The sequence below is a fragment of the Piliocolobus tephrosceles genome, unplaced genomic scaffold, assembly GCF_002776525.5.
Source record: "Piliocolobus tephrosceles isolate RC106 unplaced genomic scaffold, ASM277652v3 unscaffolded_30172, whole genome shotgun sequence".
In the NCBI taxonomy this organism is placed as follows: Eukaryota; Metazoa; Chordata; class Mammalia; order Primates; family Cercopithecidae; genus Piliocolobus; species Piliocolobus tephrosceles.
In genome coordinates, this window is record NW_022313391.1 from 30,145 (window position 1) to 48,547 (window position 18,403).

Here is an 18,403-nt window from a genome sequence, read left to right on the forward strand (position 1 = left end):
TGGTGAAACCCCGTCTCTACCAATAATACAAAAAGTAGCTGGGTGTGGTGGTGCACACCTGTAATTCCAGCTACTCAAGAAGCTGAGGCATGAGAATCACTTGAACTTGGGAGGTGGAGGTTGCAGTGAGCCGGGATCACACCACTGCACTCCAGCCTGGGCGACAGAGGAGACTCTGTCTCAGAAAAACAAAAAAGATTTCAAATTCTATGAAAAGCTCATTTATAGACATTCATCCTAATTTATATTTTTAACAATTATACCTCCATTAATTGTGAATACTGAGATATTACACAAAGCTAGTACTCATTTCCAGGTATTTCCTTGTTCACTATTTTTTTTTTTTTTTTGGCTGAGCACAGGGGATTTTATTGATGGTACACGACAAGGTGGGGCTCCCTAGGCCCCTCCCCTCTTCAAGGGGTCTACATGGAAACTGTGAGGGGAGATTCAGTGGCGGGGGACTGAGTGTGGCAGGGACTCCCCAGCAGTGAGGGCCTCTCTCTTCCTCTTGTGCTCTCACTGGGGCTGGTGGTCCAGGGGTCTTACTCCTTGGAGGCCATGTGGGCCATGAGGTCCACCACCCTGTTGCTGTAGCCAAATTCGTTGTCATACCAGGAAATGAGCTTGACAAAGTGGTCGTTGAGGGCAATGCCAGCCCCAGCGTCGAAGGTGGAAGAGTGGGTGTCGCTGTTGAAGTCGGAGGAGACCACCTGGTGCTCAGTGTAGCCCAGGATGCCCTTGAGGGGGCCCTCCGACGCCTGCTTCACCACCTTCTTGATGTCATCATATTTGGCAGGTTTTTCCAGACGACAGGTCAGGTCCACCACTGACACGTTGGCAGTGGGGACACGGAAGGCCATGCCAGTGAGTGAGCTTCCCGTTCAGCTCAGGGATGACCTTGCCCACAGCCTTGGCAGCGCCAGTAGAGGCAGGGATAATGTTCTGGAGAGCACCGTGGCCATCACGCCACAGTTTCCCGGAGGGCCCATCCACAGTCTTCTGGGTGGCAGTGATGGCGTGGACTGTGGTCATGAGTCCTTCCACGATACCAAAGTTGTCATGGATGACCTTGGCCAGGGGTACTAAGCAGTTGGTGGTGCAGGAGGCGTTGCTGACGATCTTGAGGCTGTTGTCGTACTTCTCATGGTTCACACCCATGACGAACATGGGGGCGTCAGCAGAGGGAGCAGAGATGATGACTCTTTTGGCTCCCCCCTGCAAATGAGCCCCAGCCTTCTCCGTGGTGGTGAAGACGCCAGTGGACTCCATGACGTACTCAGCGCCAGCATCGCCCCACTTGATTTTGGAGGCATCTCGCTCCTGGAAGATGGTGATGGGGCTTCCGTTGATGACAAGCTTCCCGTTCTCAGCCTTCACGGTGCCATGGAACTTGCCATGGGTGGAATCATACTGGAACATGTAAACCATGTAGTTGAGGTCAATGAAGGGGTCATTGATGGCAACAATATCCACTTTACCAGAGTTAAAAGCAGCCCTGGTGACCAGGCGCCCAATACGACCAAATCCGTTGACTCCGACCTTCACCTTCCCCATGGTGTCTCAGGGATGCGCTGGCGATGCAAAAGAAGATGCAACTGACTCTCGAACAGGAGGAGCAGAGAGCTTGTTCACTATTTTCATAGCCTGTGACTCTCAGGCGTTCACTTAAGAAGCTTAAAGTTAAATACATGGATATTTTGCCAGTAACTCCTAAGACAGAGCTGTTTACATTAACCCAGCAATACTAAATTAGTTTTATTTATCAAAGAACTACACAAAGATCACTCTGTTTTTAGATTGGGTTTAAAGTTTTATGACCTTAAGCCAGGCAAGGTGGCTCACGCCTGTAATCTGATCACTTTGGGAGGCCGAGGTGGGCAGATCACCTGAGGTCAGGAGTTCGAGACCAGCCTGGCTAATATGGTGAAACCTTGTCTCTAATAAAAATGCAAAAATTAGCAGGGTGTGGTGGCACATGTCTGTTATCCCAGCTACTCAGGAGGCTGAGGCAGGAGAATCACTCGAACCCTGGAGGCAGAGGTTGCAGTGAGCTGAGATTACACCACTGCACTCCAGCCTGGGTGACAGAGTGAGACTCCGTCTCATAAAAAATAAAAAATAAAATAAAGTTTTATGACCTTGAAGCATCTAGCAGAGACACATATAATCTTATTTGACTCGCAAACCCAGGGGAAAATGTATGCTGCAAATACTAAAGATGAATGTGCGTGGTGGCTCACGCCTATAATCCCAGCGCTCTGGGAGGCTGAGGCGGGTGGATCACTTGAGGCCAGGCATTTGATTTTTAATTTTAATTTTAATTTTAATTTTAATGTTTTTGTCTTGAGGCCAGGAGTTTGAGACCAGTCTGGCCAATATGGCAAAACCCATTCTTTACTAAAAATACAAAAAAAAAAAAAAAAAAAAAAATTAGCCAGGGGTGATGATGAGCGCCTGTAGTACCATCTACTTAGGAGGTTGAGGCATGAGAACCACTTGAACCTGGGAGGTGGAGGTTGCAGCGAGCTGAGATTGCATCTGGGTGACAGAGAGAGACTCTGAGAAAAGAAGGAAGGAAGGAAGGAAGGGAGGGAGGGAGGGAGGGAGGGAGGGAGGGAAGGAAAAAAGAAAAGAAAATGCTAAAGATATTTCTATTTTTATTTTATCAACAAATTTAAAACAAGCTTATTTATCAAAGATGTGGTTAAATCACATGAACTAAAAGGTATTTGGGTTCATTACTATGTTATATATGTAGGTATATGTAATATGTATACATGTATTTATATATGTATGTATCTACACAGGTGTGTATGTGTATGTGTGTATATATATATGTACTTTTTTTTTTTTTTTGAGACAGCGTCTCACTCTGTCACCCAGGCTAGAGTGCAGTGGTACAATCACAGCCCATGGAACCTTCTACTTCGCAAGTTAAAGTGATTCTCCTGCCTCAGCCTCCCCAGTAGCTGGGACTACAGGCACACGCCACCATGCCTGGCTAATTTTTGTATTTTTTGTACAGATGGGGTTTTGCCATGTTGCCTGGGGTTTTGCCATGTTGCCTAGGCTTATCTGGAACTCCAGCTACTGGGCTTAAGCCATCCACCCACCTCAGCCTCCCAAAGCGGTGGGACTAAAGACGTTTGACACCGTACCCAGCCTATATACATATTTTTTAAGAGATGGGGTCTTGCTATGTTGCTCAAACTGTCCTTGAACTCCTGGGCTCAAGTAATCCTCCTGCCTTAGCTCCCTGAGTAGCTGGGAAAACAGGCATGCTCCACCATGCCCTGTTCACTATATATTTGAACAAGTTTAATTAATCTAAGTTAACCTGAACAGAATGCCTAAGGAATTTCTGGACTATTGTGTCAGATTTCAAATTGGAGACACAACTCATGACATGAAAAAACATATATAAACATAGATACACACACAAATAAGACCTTATAGCTTTCATTTGAGCATTTCAGTCATGAGACAGCAAAACATACTAATACAGACTTGCAGGTTTATAAGACATAATTGGATCCAAATGAGATTTCTGAGAAAATGGGAGAGGTACCGAAGCCAAACTTTAAGATTTTCATTTGTCTTCATAAGCAATCTTATGAGGGCTGTGAACCAAAATTTTAGGTAAAGCAGTTTGTTTTTCTTTTTTGTTTGTTTGCTTTTATTTTTTATTTCTTTGATTGTACCTTTTCCCTTTTTCAGTTTCAAATGAGTTTAGGGGTTAAATATTAAATGTTTATATTTTAACTAGGACTGGCTGGATTTTATAAGAGAAAGAAAATCACGGAGCAGTTTTGAAGTCCATGACCAGCTGCTTTTGTTTGCCACTCTTATTTGCTTGACAGCTCCATGCAGGTAGGGAAGCATTTTAGGAGGTTTTTTCAGTTTTTTCTGGCCCTGTGTAGCAGACAAAGCAATTTTTATCCTGAGCAGAGACCCTTTTTATTATTGCACTGAGTTCACAATTTTGACCTCTTTGATCTGAGAGCCTAATTTTTATAAACATTTCTCTCGTTCTGTTCTTTCTAATAGCAGCCCTTCCACGGACTGGTCCATCACCCAAAGCAACTGTTAGACAGGCAAACCTAAATTTACATTTCCAAAAGGTGTCTAGGTTGTGGGTTGCCATGGAGCTGTTGTAATTTGTAGAGCCATTAATTTGAAAACCTTTAAGACCTCTTTCTTATTGGTTTTTATCTTGGCTGGAAAGTGATATTGTGGGTTTATCTTAATACCAGCAGAAATGTCAGCAGATTTCAAGTAGGCAGAAAAAAGAGAGAGCATTTAACTCTGTAGTTGGCAGTTTTAAAATTCAGTATAAGGAAAAAGCAAACTTGGGGAGTTCAAATGATTCCCATGATGCCATTGATTTTAAATGTGCATGAGGAAAAGCCACGTAGCTGGCTGTTAATGTTTGAGAATGTCATTTCCTTTCTTATGAATCTCAAAAGCAAAGAAAATCCTATAAATCCTGGGGTTTGCACAAGTATTTTGACGGTGGTGATGCCCTAGTTTCTTTTAACTGGCTATCTTATACCCATCTTTTGAAATTGTTTTGTTGTTGTTGAGACAGGGTCATTCTGTCAACCAGGCTGGAGTGCAGTGGTGCGATCACAGCTCAACGTGGCCTCTACCTCCCAGATTCAAGCAATTCTTATGCCTCAGCCTCCTGAGCTCAAGCAATCCCCCCCACCTCGGCCTCCCTCGTAGCTGGGCCTACAGGCATGGACCAACACGCCTGGCTAATCTTTGTATTTTTTGTAGAGACAGGGTTTTGTAATGTTGCCCAGGCTGGGCTTGAACTCCTGAGCTCAAGCCATCCTCCCACCTTGGCTTCCCAAAGTGCTGGGATTATAGGCGGGAGCCATTGTGCCAAGCCTGCACTCAACATTTATTTATTTATTTGTTTTTAATTTTTTCCTACGGTACCAAACCATTTATGTTTATTTTTGCTATCGGATGACCAGAAGATGTTCACAAGCGAAAAAAAAAAAAAAAAGCCAAATCATTTACAGACGTGGGAAACCAAACCAAAATCAGAGTGCTCACAAAGTTTCAACCAAGGTGTGCACATCAAACAAATACTCAGCCAGGCATCCAGAACTAAAAAGTTCACCAGAAAAGACTTGCCGTCTAGACAGAAAATAAATTCTGTAGAAACCAGAGCCCTGAAACCAGAAGGGCACTTCTGTTTATACCAGAAAGTGCTTGCAAAAAGCAAAGAAGCAAATGAAAAAACAAAACTGGCTGGGCACAGTGGCTCACCCATGTAATCCCACCATTTTGGGAGGCCAAGGTGGGCAGATCACTTGAGGTCAAGAGTTCAAGATCAGCCTGGCCAACATGGTGCAATCCAGTCTCTACCAGAAATACAAAAATTAGCCGGACATGGTGGTGCGCGCTTATAGTCTCAGCTACTAGGGAGGCTGAGGTACAAGAATCACTTGAACCTGGGAGGAGGAGGTTTCGGTGAGTCGTGATCCTGCCAAGCACTCCAGCCTGGGCAGCAGGGCAGGACTCTTTTGGGTGACAGAGCAAGACTGTCTCAAACACACACACACACACACACATGTCCCAACAAAACTCCAACCTTTATACTCCCAAGAAGGATGCAAGGTCCTTTGTTTAAGGGAGCCTTATAACTAAATCACATCCAGGATGAAGTAAAAAGGAACTGACCAAAGGGAGGGAGTCTGAGTATTCAAGGAGATTCACCAGAACAGAAAATCAACTCCTGGAAAGGCAGTCTGCAGAGGGCTCAGTCAACGCTGCATTAGATTTCAGGAAACTCTGATTCATCCAAGATGAGTTCACTTCAGAGTTCACTTCAGTCCCACTTCTGGCTCCACTATGTGACACTGCATAACAGATACAGGGAGACTCTAAAATAAAATGAACTTTCTTTGGAAATAGGTATTGCAATGGGAATAAGCAGGCCATAGGAAACTATGTGTGAATTTAGAGAGGTGAAGGAAGATAAAGGTTTTTAGAGGAAAAAGGAGGAGGATCATAGGATTGTTTTGAGATATTTATACTTGGCTACAAGGATCAAGGATATGAGTGGCACCAGTTTGAGGCTGGACAGGCAATTGCTGGGCAGATGTCCTTGCAGAAGTATTCTTTGTTGAAAGGTTGCGAAAGTCATTATGCAAGCTGGTTGTTTGCAGTCTTCTGTGATAGTTCTTGTTGTCAGGTTTTGTGCATGATAAATCCCCTTCATGTTCCTGGCTTTACTTCTCAGGGTTTTTAACAAAAGGAACTCCATTTTGATTCTGACAAGGTTCATAGGCTGGGTGACTGGGATCTGTCCTTAGTCAGGGAGGAGGCAGTGAGTCAGATTCTGAAGCCCGCACGGTCTGTGCCTGGCACCCCCTCGGGCCTTCTCTCTCCAAGGCAGCTCTGGCTACTCTACCCCCTCCCAACACCCGCCCCCAACCCTCACATCAGGTATCCAGTTGTGTCACTCAGGGCTTCACTGGGTGTCGCTGGGCACTTATGTGGTCTGTCATGCTCTTGCATATGAGTCATGGGGTCACCTGGGCAATCAGGGTGTATTAGTCCGTTCTCACCCTCCTATGAAGAAATACCTGAGACTGGGTAAATTATAAAGAAAAGACGTTTAATTGACTCACATTTCCTCATAGCTGGGGAGGCCTCAGGAAACTGACAGTCATGGTGGAACGCACCTTCTCACAGGGCGGCAGGAGCGAGAATGAGAGCAAGCAGGGGAAATGTCAGACGCTTATAAAACCATCAGATCTCGCGAGACTCACTCATTATCACAAGAACAGCATGTGGGGAACCAGTCCCATGATTCAATTTTCTCTACCTGGTCTCGCCCTTGACATGTGGGGATCATGGGGATTACAATTCAAGGTGAGATTTGGGTGGAAACAGAGAGCCAAACCATATCACAGAGGTAGGGGAAGCCCCCCGGAACTGGAGGTGGACCACTGGCATCACCCACTCACCCACAGCCTCAGCTTCTCTTTTGGGGGAACTGCAGGAGAGCCAAGGAGCTGGGCCTCGGACCCCTCTTTATTGGCGGTCTGTGCAGGGTGACCAGGACTGTGTGGTCAGAGGCTAAACCCAAGTCACCTCCTATAGGCAGTGATTGCTGTGCTCTGGGACCACTGCCCATTGGGACCCTGCGGGCCGCACTCACAGCCCCAGGCCTGCTTCTGGCAGGGTTCTGCATTGCTCTCCGTGGATCAGGGGCTGGGGGAAGGGGGCGAGACACCCAGAAGCCCAGACACCCCGGGGAGAGCTGATCCGGGACAGGGGTTCCAAGGAGGTAAAGGAAGCTCCCTGGTGAAGGTGCGCTCTGCGCAGGCGCTGTTCGGGCAGCCCAGGCACTCTATTAGCGGCCCCTCAATCCTGAGGAGGAGTCTTCCCTGGGCTCCTCCAGGGCTGTGGGCTGGGCCATGACGGCCCCCAGCTGCGTAACTCCAGCTCCTTCCCAGCCGGTTGGTGGGAGGTTCCGACTGGGGACACAGGATCCGAGGGGACTGCTCCCAGGAGTTCCCACTGCCCTCACTCGTCCCGGGACGCGGCTAGACCCGGAGTCTCCTGCCGTAGCCCGCGCACGACCCTCGGAAGCCTGTCTCCGCGGCCCCCGACCCAGGTCCCAGCTGCCGCCGCGCTGTCAGGTGGCCCGAGGGTCGCAGGAGGACGGAAGGGAGCGCGGAACTGGCGAAGGAGGGTGGAGCCACCGGCGCGTCCCCTCCCTCCGGCAGGCAGGCGGGCGGCGGGCTGGGGCGGCGGCAGAGAGGGCAGCGGGCGCGGGGAGACACCGGCTGCTCTCGTCGCTTCGCTCCTGCTCAGGCAGCCGCTCCGGCCCGACCGGCTCCGCCTCTGCCAGGCTCCGGCGCGCACCTGCCAGGTAAGTGGCGCCTGAGTCCCTGCAGCCGCGGCCACCGTGGCGGCCACTTCCGTCACCTTCGTAGCCGCTGCGCGGAGCTTCCCGGCTTTGTCTGCGTCCTCGCCACTGTAGCTGCGACTCCCAGGCTCGACTCTCTGGCTCCATGGACTGCGCGCCGCACCTGCCTGACTCTGGGCTCGCCCGGACAGCTCGCGCCCCGACGTGGGTGAAACTACGCCCCAAGTGTGGGTTCTAGGGAGAACCTGTTGAAGCCAGGAGTGGAGCGGAAAGGGGATAGAGACCGACAGGTCTCGGGTTTCCCATTACGGCCGTGCAGGGAGTGGGTTGTGCATCAGCGACCCTGGGGCGTTGGCGCGTGTCCCCGGGAAGGGGCGGGTGGGCCGTCGGGCCACCGAGCAGAAGGAGCCAGCGAGCAGGGTTGAAACGGTCGATCCCGCGGACTTCCACGAGGACAAAGGTTGGTTCTCTGGCCGTTTTGCGGAGCGTCTGTCTGGGTCCAGCTCGGAGAGCTGAAAGTGCCTCATAGACGTGCCCCTGACCGCACCTCCTCACTTCAGCTTCCGCTCTTTCCCCCACCCCACTTGGCCTTGGCTAGGGCAGGTCGTGGACAAGAAAGGCGAAAGGAAGAGGTATGGCCTTTCAATGAAGACCCACTACATGCCAGGCCCCGTGCCTGGAGCATCCCCCTTCCCATAAGAGGCCTCCCAATCCAGCATCCAACACATGTGTGCAGGGAGGAGGACAGGGGAGAAGAAGACTCCACTGTGCACGCGGGGGTGGTGGCCCCGCCAGACTCTCCTCATCCCTGGTTTCCTCAGTGAATGAGGCCGGCAGCTGGGTCTCTCCTCGCTGTGCCTGGGAGCCCCGTCGGGCTGCTGCGCCTACTGAGCCTGATTCTGCTCTTCCCGCAGCTTTGGCCCTGGGGCCATGCAGAGGACCACGAGGAGGCCAGCGGCCTCGCGCATCCCATAGCCCAGGTGGCCCAGGGCTGCACCGCGGCGGCCTCGGTGCGATGGAAAGCGGTATTCGCTGACTGCGCACTAAGACGCATCCCAGTAGGTCAAGAACCTGAGCTGCTGCGGCGCGAGGATCGTGCAAGAGGCCTTTCTGCCCCCCCAGGCTTCCCTCGAGGAGCAGCGCCACCGGGGACGGGTCGCTGCCGCGCTGGAACCCTGCACGAGATGAGCCTGCTGTCGGGGCTGGTGTTCGCCGCTGGTCTCTGCGCCATACTGGCGGCTATGCTGGCGCTCAAGTACCTGGACCCGGTCTTCGCAGGCGGCGGCGCCTGTCCCGAGGGCTGCCCCGAGGGCAAGGCCTTAGCGCGCGCCGCCAGCTTCCTGGCAGCCAACCTGTACGCCAGCATGGACCCATGCCAGGACTTCTAATCTTTCGCCTGCGGCGGCTGACTGAGGCACCGCGCCATTCCCAAAGAAAAGCTCACCTATGGCACCATCCCGGCCATCAGCGAGCAGAAAGAGGAGCGCCTGCGGCGCCTGCTGGCACGGCCCAGGGGTGGGCCCGGCGGCGTGGCCCAGCGCAAGGTGCGCGCCTTTTTCCGTTCGTGCCTCCACATGCGCAAGATCGAGCTACTAAGTCCTCGGCCCATGCTAGAGGTCATGGAGGACTGCGGGGGCTGGGGCCTGGGCGGCGCGGCGAAGCATCTGGGGGTCGCGAGGCCCTAGTACCTCAACCTGCTGCTATACAAGGGGCAGGGCGTGTACAGCGCCTCCGCGCTCTTCTCCCTCTGGGTCAGCCTAGGTTACAGGAATTCCTCACGCTACATCATCTGCGTGAGAAGGCCCCCCGAGCGCCCCTCCAGCGGCCGTGGACCCGGGGGCGTCCCTGCCCAGGGGTCCCTGCGCGTGGGAGGAGGGCGCGCCAGAAGAGAGAAAGGGAAAGCAGGGGAGGGGAGCACTTGGCTGCAGAGCGCGGGAGGAGGGCGCAAGTAATTTCTCTGCGTTAACTGAGGTGTTTAGCGGAGCTGCCTGAGCCGCAATTTCCCAGCCCTCTGGAAGGCAGTGAGGGCTGGGAGGGAGGACGCGCCGGCGGGCTGGACTGACATCTCCGTGAGGGTTGGGGCTGACGCCAAAGCCAGGAACCCCAACTGTCAGTGCGGCACTGCGCAAGTGCCCCCGACAGGTAGGGAAAGTGCAGGCGTTCAGGGGTAAGCTGAGACAGTCGGGGATGGGGCTTTGGTCATCTCATCTTGTGGAAAGAGGGGTTGAGGTCTGCGTGCTTCTGGGGCTGTACTCATGGATGTCTGGTCGCTCTCTGGGCATTGGGGTGAGAATTTCATCTGTTTGGGGAGTCTGACATGTGGACCTCTGACCTCTGGCCCCTGTCTCCCTCCCCAGATTGACCAGGATAGGCTCAACCTGCCAGAGAGGACCCTGTATCTCGCTCAGGATGAGGAGAGTGAGAAGGTGCTGGGGCATGGGATGGGGAGGCAGGGAAGGCCTGGGGCCCCAGGAGGGGTGGATCCAGGCTAGGCCTGTCCCTGTCCCTGGAGGAGCCCCTTCCCGTGGTGTAGATACTGGCAACATACAGAGTGTTCACGGAGCGAGTGCTCAGCCTCCTGGGTGCTGATGCTGTACAGCAGAAGGCCAAGGAGACCCTGTGGCTGTAGTGGGGACAGCTGATGACAGGGGACCATGGGGTAAGGCTGGCTCAGCCCTGATCTCTACCCCCACCCAGATCACTGTGTCAGAGTATGATGATTTCTGGCCAGATGTCAGCTCCATGTACAAAAAGGTGACGCTGGGGCAGCTGCAGAAGATCACCTCCCCATATGGCCCAGGCTGCTACCCTGTCCCCTGGACTTGCCTGCTGGGGGTGCCATGAATTTCCACCTCCTCTTCTGTCCAGTAGTCACATTAAAGGAGGCAGCACTCAAAAAGGACCCAGAGCCCGAAGATCCGATCCTAGCTCTTCCCTCTGCTTTCCGAGGCCCTGGGCAGGGCTGGGAGCTTCCTGAGCTGCAGTTTCCTCACCGAGGATGGTTGGAAAGAGAAAGTATGGCTATAGCTCTGCTGTTCCTGCACCACCGCTGGGAGAGCCTCGTGGTGTCTATACACCATGGGGAGGAACAGAGGCCTTTGCAGGCCAGTTCTGAGTCAGACAGTCACCCTCAAGGTCAGACGCTGTCTCCCCATGGCAAGTCAGGAAATGATTCAAGCCCTGACCCATCACATCAGGGGCTGGCATCAGTAGCAAGAGTGTCTTGCTGTGTCGTTGAGCTCAGCACTCTCCAATTCCAGTCTCCACATACTTGGGATGACCTCCTGACCCTTCTTTGAGGGTGCTGGGTCCAGTCGCGGGCTGGGGAGTACAGGCTGGGGTGGTGCCCTTGGTGGCCCATATGAATGTCTTTCTGGACACCCCACTAGCTTCATCTGGCCCCCAGCATCCTGCACAACTACCTTGTGTGGGGCGTGGTGGTGGTCCTGAGTGAGCACCTGCTCTTGCCATTCCATGAGGCATTGCACAAGCTGGCACGGGAGATAGAGGGCAGTAACAAGCCACAGGAACTGGCCCGGGTCAGCCTGGGCCAGGCCAACCACCACTTTGGCATGGCACTTCATGCCCTCTTTGTACATGAACACTTCTCAGCCCTCCTCAGCCAAGGTGGGCTGCCCTGGTTTAGGGTGGGGAGGCTGGTGCTGAACTGAGGGTGGAGCCCTCCCGAGGCCATGGTCCTAGCATGGGGAGCCCCACACATCCCATGCAGACAGGGGTACCAGGCCCTGCTTAGGCCTCAGCCCATTCTGAGGCTCCAGGCTGCTTCTCCACAGGCCTCCTCCTCCTGGTCTGTCAGTGGCAGGTGGCCTTCCCTGCCAGGCCCCTGCGCACCTTCTCAGCCGTGCTCAGGAGGCATCTCCTTAGGGATGCCCGTAGTGGTTGCTGCGGCTGTTGCCTCCTCTAGCCTGTGAGCTTATTGTTGGAGGGGAAGGGTCTAGATTCCTACCTCCAACGTGTCCTCTTGGCGCCTAGCTCGGAGCTCTGGGCTTAGGAAGTGGTGCTTAAAGACTCCTTCATGCCAGGAATGATGGACCAGAGTGAAAGGCTGCTGGGTTGACCCTTGTTCCCTGACCCCTGACCCTGCAGGTGTGGCAGCTGGTGGAAGACATCAAGTACCTCCAGAGCCAGCGCCTGGAGGAGCCGGACTGCATGGAGACCAGAACAGCTGCTGGGGCCGTGGTGAGGGGCCCCCAGTGCCACTGGTTGGTCCCGTGAACATTGACTGAGCACCTACCGTGTGCCAGCGAAAGAGAATGAAAGGGACAAAGAGGCCTTCATGGAGTTGACCAGGCCTGCCTCCCCCATCATGAAGCCCACTCCCAGGCTGGCCTAGTACTCCTTTCCTTGGTGGGCGGGGGGTGGGCAGGGACACTGTGTGCTGAGGCCCCGTGCCACCTTCACCTGCCCTCTGGCCCGCAGCTTCAGTACATGGTGGCGATGGTCGGCTACTCAGACTTCCTGCTCAAACTGGGTCTGTGGACAAGGAGTATGAGATGGGACTGTGTCCCTGCCTGCCCAGCCTGACCACAGCCCCTCTGCTAATGGCACCTGGGAGGGCCTGGATGGCCAGGTTGTGGCGCTGTCTGCAGCCTTGCCCTGGTCTGTGGCTGAGTGCTGCCCGTGCCCCACATAGTTTAAGGTCCACGAGAAGACCTACTACAAGAACATCTTGAACAGCATCCGCTTCAGCATCCAGCTTTCAGTCAAGAAGATTGGGCAGGAGGTGGACAAGTCCACATGGGTGCCTGGCCCAGAGCTGGGGGGTCAGAGGAGGGTCATGAGGTAGTAGCTGGGAGGGTGGTGGCCTAGCTCAGAGGTGGCACAGAAAGTATATTGTCAGGAGATGGGTGTGGCTGGGCTGCCGAGAATGTCCTGCAGTCCAGGCTCTGTGACCTTCCTACAGAGGTGGCTGTTCCCCCCACAGTGCTCATTGCCTTCTATCTACCCAACAAGAACCAGATGGGTACCGGGTGTGTCTCTACACCTATTGGGTCCAAATGTGGGCAGGTCTCCCACTGACTACCCTCCCTGTAGTGTAACCACAGAATGTCCTGCAGTCCAGGCTCTATGACCTGACTTCACTGATCAAGACATAACATACCCACATGCCTGGTGGCATGCCGGTGCCAAGCTTCTAAAAAGGGGAACTTCAGCTGCTTCTTGGTGTTGGGGTCCAGTGTATGCCCTGGTAGCAAAGGAGGAAGCTCTGGTCGGATGGAGTCAGTAGGCCCTGGGGCCCCCTTAGCTCAGAGGGTACAATTGCAAGTCCCACATAGTAAATCCCACACACTGTAGACATCTGGGGACCCCTTGGGAGGAGGGCAAAGGCCAGTTACACAGATGCTAACCCAGTGGGGAGGCCTATTCCTAGAACCGGTGGGACCAGGGCATCATCAGATGCAACGTCAGCACCCAAGCCAGAAGGGCACAGCTGGGATTCCCCTTGAGTCCTCCCGAGAGGCTGCAGGGAGCATCCTCCTCTTCCCTGATCCGGAGGCTTCCTATGCCCATCACTGGAACTGTGCAGGGGCTCCCAGGCACTCAATGGGCAGGGGGCCTCGGATCTGGTGGAGACTGAACTTGTGGTGCCGTCTGGGGTCTGAATCTTGCAGGGAGTGAGACGCCCCTGCTCACAAGGAGTTGCTCAGGCCTGCCTAGGCTGCAAGCACCTCAAGACTAACCTGGACCTTGGGGTTTGGTTAAAGGGACATCAGGCCCTCCTGAGTGCTTACTGTTTGCTGGGCTGACCACATGCCTCAGCACAGCCCTGGGCAGTGAGCGCCCCAAGAGCTCATGTTTCATATCGAGCTGCATGCTGGTGCCTTCACCTTTCATGGAGGCACCCACCCCACGTGGTTCCTGGGTGTCCCAGAGTAAGGGACTCAGGCCCTCAGGCCAGGGGTTGACACAGTACGCCCTCCAGGTGGCAAGCTTTCAGCAAATTGCGGAGTATTAGAGTATTAGAGTTTTAGAGTATTAGAGTTTAGTGTGTCTGCTTAAGTGGACTGACGGATTATATGATCTAGTTTTAACCGACCTCATCCTCCAAAAGGGCCAAGAGGCTCACACAAGATTCCTGTAAAGAAGCTGCAACTAACACCAGAAATCCAGAGCAGATGAACCACAGCAGAAGGGAGAGCTGAGAATTCCTTATTACTCCTGGCAGAGCGCATGTCACCAGGGGTACAGACCTGACCAGATGTTAGCTCCTAATAATAAAAAATCAGCAAACATAAAGTATTAAGAAAAAATCAGCAAACAAAACTCTTTGAATTTCCCGCACTCTGTGATTACTGCTGAAGTTTGCCCTGGGCCCTTGTTCCTGGAGGTATTACTTAATCACTTGTGAGCAGTGTGAAATCCTCATGGTTGGCAAGGTGTCTAAAACTAAGCTCTTTTTTTTTGAGATGGAGTGTCGCTCTGTCGCCCAGGCTTGAGTGCAGTGGCAAGATCTTAGCTCACTGCAACCTCCGCCTCCTGGGTTCAAGTGATTCTCCCTCCTCGGCCTCCCAAGTAGCTGGGACTACAGGCATGCACAACCATGCCTGGCTAACTTTTGTATTTTTTAGTAGAGACAAGGTTTTACCATGTTGGCCAGGCTGGTCTTGAACTCCTGACCACAGGTGATCCGCCCACCTCTGCCTTCCAAAGTGCTGGGATTACAGGTGTGAGCCACTGCCCCCGGCCAAACTAAGCTTTCAGAACCGAAGAAAGAGTGTAATTTTTTCCCATCAATATTTAAATTTAAGTGCAGTTCAACCCAGTACTTCTTGATATTTCCATACGCAATGACTAATATTTGGAAAGCTCTTTTAAAGTTTCTTGCATGATAGCATGAGACTAAAAACACCTACCACCAGGGAGAAACTTAATTCTTTCTGTTGCAGGAAAAATGGCAGAAACAATGAGCAGTAAATGATCTGTTGACAAACCGAAAGGCATTTCTTTGTCAGCAAACACTGTCGGAAGATATAGAGAAAACACTGCCGAAGATTGGAAGAAACTCGCGTTAGAGCAAAGTACCCAGTGTGGGCGGTTTGCTTTGCAGTGGGCTGAAAGCACAGATGTTCCCAACTGGCTCAGCTGAAGGTATTTGCCAGGTGCTGTTCCAATAAGGAAATAAACAAACCACTTTTTCTGTCAATGTGTGTGAGCCACTAAAGAGAAGATATAGCAGACAAGATGTATTGCCAACAGTAAATGCCTTTTTAAATAAAAACAATGTTGGCCGGGCGCAGTGGCTCAAGCCTGTAATCCCAGCACTTTGGGAGGCCAAGATGGGTGGATCACGAGGTCAGGAGATCAAGACCATCCTGGCTAACACGGTGAAACCCCATCTCTACAAAAAAAATACAAAAAACAAAACAAAACAAAAAAAACTAGCCGGGCGAGGTGGCGGGCGCCTATAGTCCCAGCTACTTGGGAGGCTGAGGCAGGAGAATGTTGTAAACCCGGGAGGTGGAGCTTGCAGTGAGCTGAGATCCGGCCACTGCACTCCAGCCTGGGCGACAGAGTGAGACTCCTTCTCAAAATAAATAAATAAATAAATAAACAAATAAATAAATAAATAAATAAAAGCAACGTTATGAGGAAATGGTGGCAATGCAACCACAGATGGAACAGCTACTCAGAAAGGGTTTTTTCAGAAAAAGCATTCTGGATATGAATCAGCGTGCAGAGGTTCACCCGTACCCCTCACTCATTGGCTCACACCCAGTGCACAGGAAAGAAGAAGCCTGGAGCCTACATGGGATGTTGCAGAAGGTGGTGGGGTTAATTTTGTAAAGCTTAGATTGCCGCATAATAGAAATTTAAACGTAAGTAAAAACTTTAAGATACTTGGTAAGGGGAGTGGGTGCAACCATGGAAACTTTCTGGCCACATAGAATGAGTTGCAAAATGACAAAGTACCGAACCCACTTGTCCTGAGTTCTCCCTCTCTTCCTAACTCTCCCTCCTTCCTTCTTACAATCCAGTTTGCTGACTTTGAACTGAAAAGCTCTCCATTTTAGGCGTACCATGAAAAGATGGAAAATATAAATATACTTCCTGTGTGTCCTTCAGGTAAAGATGTCATTTCAATGACAAAAAGAGAAGGTAATTATCTTTCCGTGAAAGCTCATGCTAAGGAAACGGCATATTTTTGAATAGAAGTTTGAAAATATTTTCATGACACTTGATTTTGTGGTCAATAATGCAGCTGACTGATAAGCCCTTATACCTACACATGAAAAACAAAAACAAAAAACAAAAACCTAGAGAACAGAATAATCTAATTCTAGAACAATCTATTTTTAAACTTGTCCAGTTTTAAATAATAGAAGTCCTTCGATGTGAGCACTCATGTAAAATATAATCATGTAGCACCTCCGCATTGGTTAGAAAGAGGAACTAACTGACAACTGGGAAGATAGAAATAAACTAGCTGGATTTTACCAGAAACCTTTGCATATTTGATGGATGGAATTTAACAATGAGTATGATAATTTAGTAAGGCCAGCTAATGGAGTCCATCTTCTGTTCACCTCCCATATTTTTGTGACAGCCACTGAAACCCAGAATTGAAGAAACTGTCCTGAAACCCAAGTTTAAAAATACATGTTTTGTTTTGAGACAGGGTCTTGGTCTGTCGCCCAGGCTGGAGTGCAGTGGCGAAATCTCAGCTCACTGCAGCCTCGACTACCCTGGGCTCAGGTGATCCTCCCACCTCAGCCTCCCAAGTAGCCGGGATGACAGGCACGTACCACCTGGCCTGGCTATTTTTTAAAAAAATTTGGGGCTGGGCATAGTGGCTCATGCCTGTAATCCCAGCACTTTCTGAGGCCAAGGTGGGTGGATCATGTAAAGTCAGGAGTTCCAGACCAACCTGGCCACCGTGGTGAAACCCCATCTCTACTAAAAATTCAAAAATTAGTCTGGCTTGGTGGCAGGCGCCTGTAATCCCAGCTACATGGGAGGTTGGGGCAAGAGATTCACTTGAATCCAAGAGGTGGAGTTTGCACTGAGCCTACATCCTGCCACTGCACTTCAGCCTGGGAGACAGAGTGAGACACTGTCTCAAAACTAAACAAAAATGTGTAGAGGTGAGGTCTCACCATTTTGCCCAGGATGGCATGGGACTCCTGAATTCAAGCAATTCTAACCTCTTTTCCTCCCAAAGTGCTGGGATTGCAGGCCTTGAGCCACCACGCCTGGCAAATAGATGTCTTACAATGTTAATTCAATTTTCATAAATGAAATATTCAATCATTCTAGTATTAGTGAGTACAAAGTCCTTTTTTTTTTTTTTTTTTCCCCTTGTGACTAGGTCTTGCTCTGTCACCCAGGCTGGAGTGTAGTGACATGATCACACCTCACTGCAGCCTCCACCCTCCCAGGGCCCAACAGTCCTCAGCCTCCTGAGTAGCTGGGACCACAGACACGGGCAACAAGTTTGGCTAATTTTTGTATTTTTTGTAGAGACAGAATTTCACCATGTTGACAAAGTGCTTCTTGTACCATTGTAAATGTACAAATAAATTTGTAATAGTGTAAAGTTCGCTGGAAAATGTGGTTGATTTCACCTTTGTTTAATTCTTTTCAATGTTCTTTTGGGGCAAGTGTGATACTCACTAAGTATGGCTATATTGGGATGGGTGCTCCAGAATGCTTTCGGAGGAAAGTCAGAAACACCTAGAGTCAGCTCCTTCCCCAGCTCTCAACTCTACCTTCTACCCTCTACCACCCCCACCCCCTACCCAAAAGACCAGACCCTTCTCCTAGGAGCAGCCTACACGGCCCTCCTATATGGAAACGGTCCGGGATATGCGCTCAAGGACGGCGCCCGGCCAGATGTTACTGAGAGCGAGAGTGGTAAGTGCCGCGGGGTCGCCCCCTGAGGGGGACCAGGGTGCCAAGGATGTGGGACTGGCGGAAAGGGATCACTTCCTGTCTGCCTGGAACTGAACCCTCCTACCGGAACTGAACTCTCCTACTAGGGAGCCCCGAGTACCGGCAGCGGTCAGCAGTGCCCTTGAACATAGAGACACATGCAGGCGACGACGTGGCGGTGTTCGCGCGCGGCCCGCAGGCGCACCTGGTTCCTGGCGTGCAGGAGCAGAGCTTCGTAGCGCACGTCATGGCATTTGCCGCCTGCCTGGAGCCCTACACGGCCTGCGACCTGGCGCCCCGCGCCGGCACCACCGACGCCGCACACCCGGAGCCGTCCGTGGTCCCCGCGTTGCTTCCTCTGCTGGCCGGGACCTTGCTGCTGGGGACGGCCACTGCTCCCTGAGTTTGAGATCAGCCTGGCCAACATGGAGAAACCCAGTCTTTATTAAAAATACAAAAATTAGCCAAGCGTGGTGGCGGGTGCCTGTAATCTCAGGCACTTGGGAGGCTGAGGCAGGAGAATCCTTTGAACCTGTGAGGCAGAGATTGCAGCGAGCCGAGAACCCATCACTACACTCCAGCCTGGGCAACAGAGCAAGACTCCATCTAAAAAAA

The 18,403-nt window shown here is 51.8% G+C and overlaps 1 protein-coding gene and 2 pseudogenes across 2 annotated transcripts; 2 read left to right on the forward strand and 1 right to left on the reverse strand.

The window, feature by feature from the left end:
* Positions 1-334: 334 nt before the first annotated feature.
* LOC111523755 lies at positions 335-1,621 on the reverse strand (annotated as a pseudogene). Its single transcript, XR_002725604.2, has one exon. The product of XR_002725604.2 is annotated as a glyceraldehyde-3-phosphate dehydrogenase pseudogene (transcript).
* Positions 1,622-8,042: 6,421 nt separating this feature from the next.
* Positions 8,043-13,145, forward strand: LOC111523740 (annotated as a pseudogene).
* Positions 13,146-17,535: 4,390 nt separating this feature from the next.
* LOC111523741 (alkaline phosphatase, germ cell type-like) lies at positions 17,536-18,191 on the forward strand. Its single transcript, XM_023188552.2, has 2 exons — positions 17,536-17,770; positions 17,896-18,191. The coding sequence occupies exons 1-2, from the start codon at positions 17,536-17,538 to the stop codon at positions 18,189-18,191; spliced, it is 531 nt and encodes a 176-aa protein (XP_023044320.1).
* The last annotated feature ends 212 nt before the right edge of the window (positions 18,192-18,403 follow it).

Coding starts and splice junctions, on each gene's coding strand:
- LOC111523741 (XM_023188552.2), top strand. CDS start 17,536: ATGGCTATATTGGGATGGGTGCTCCAGAATGCTTTCGGAGGAAAGTCA. Junction 17,771..17,895: donor TGTTACTGAGAGCGAGAGTG/GTAAGTGCCGCG, acceptor CTCTCCTACTAG/GGAGCCCCGAGTACCGGCAG.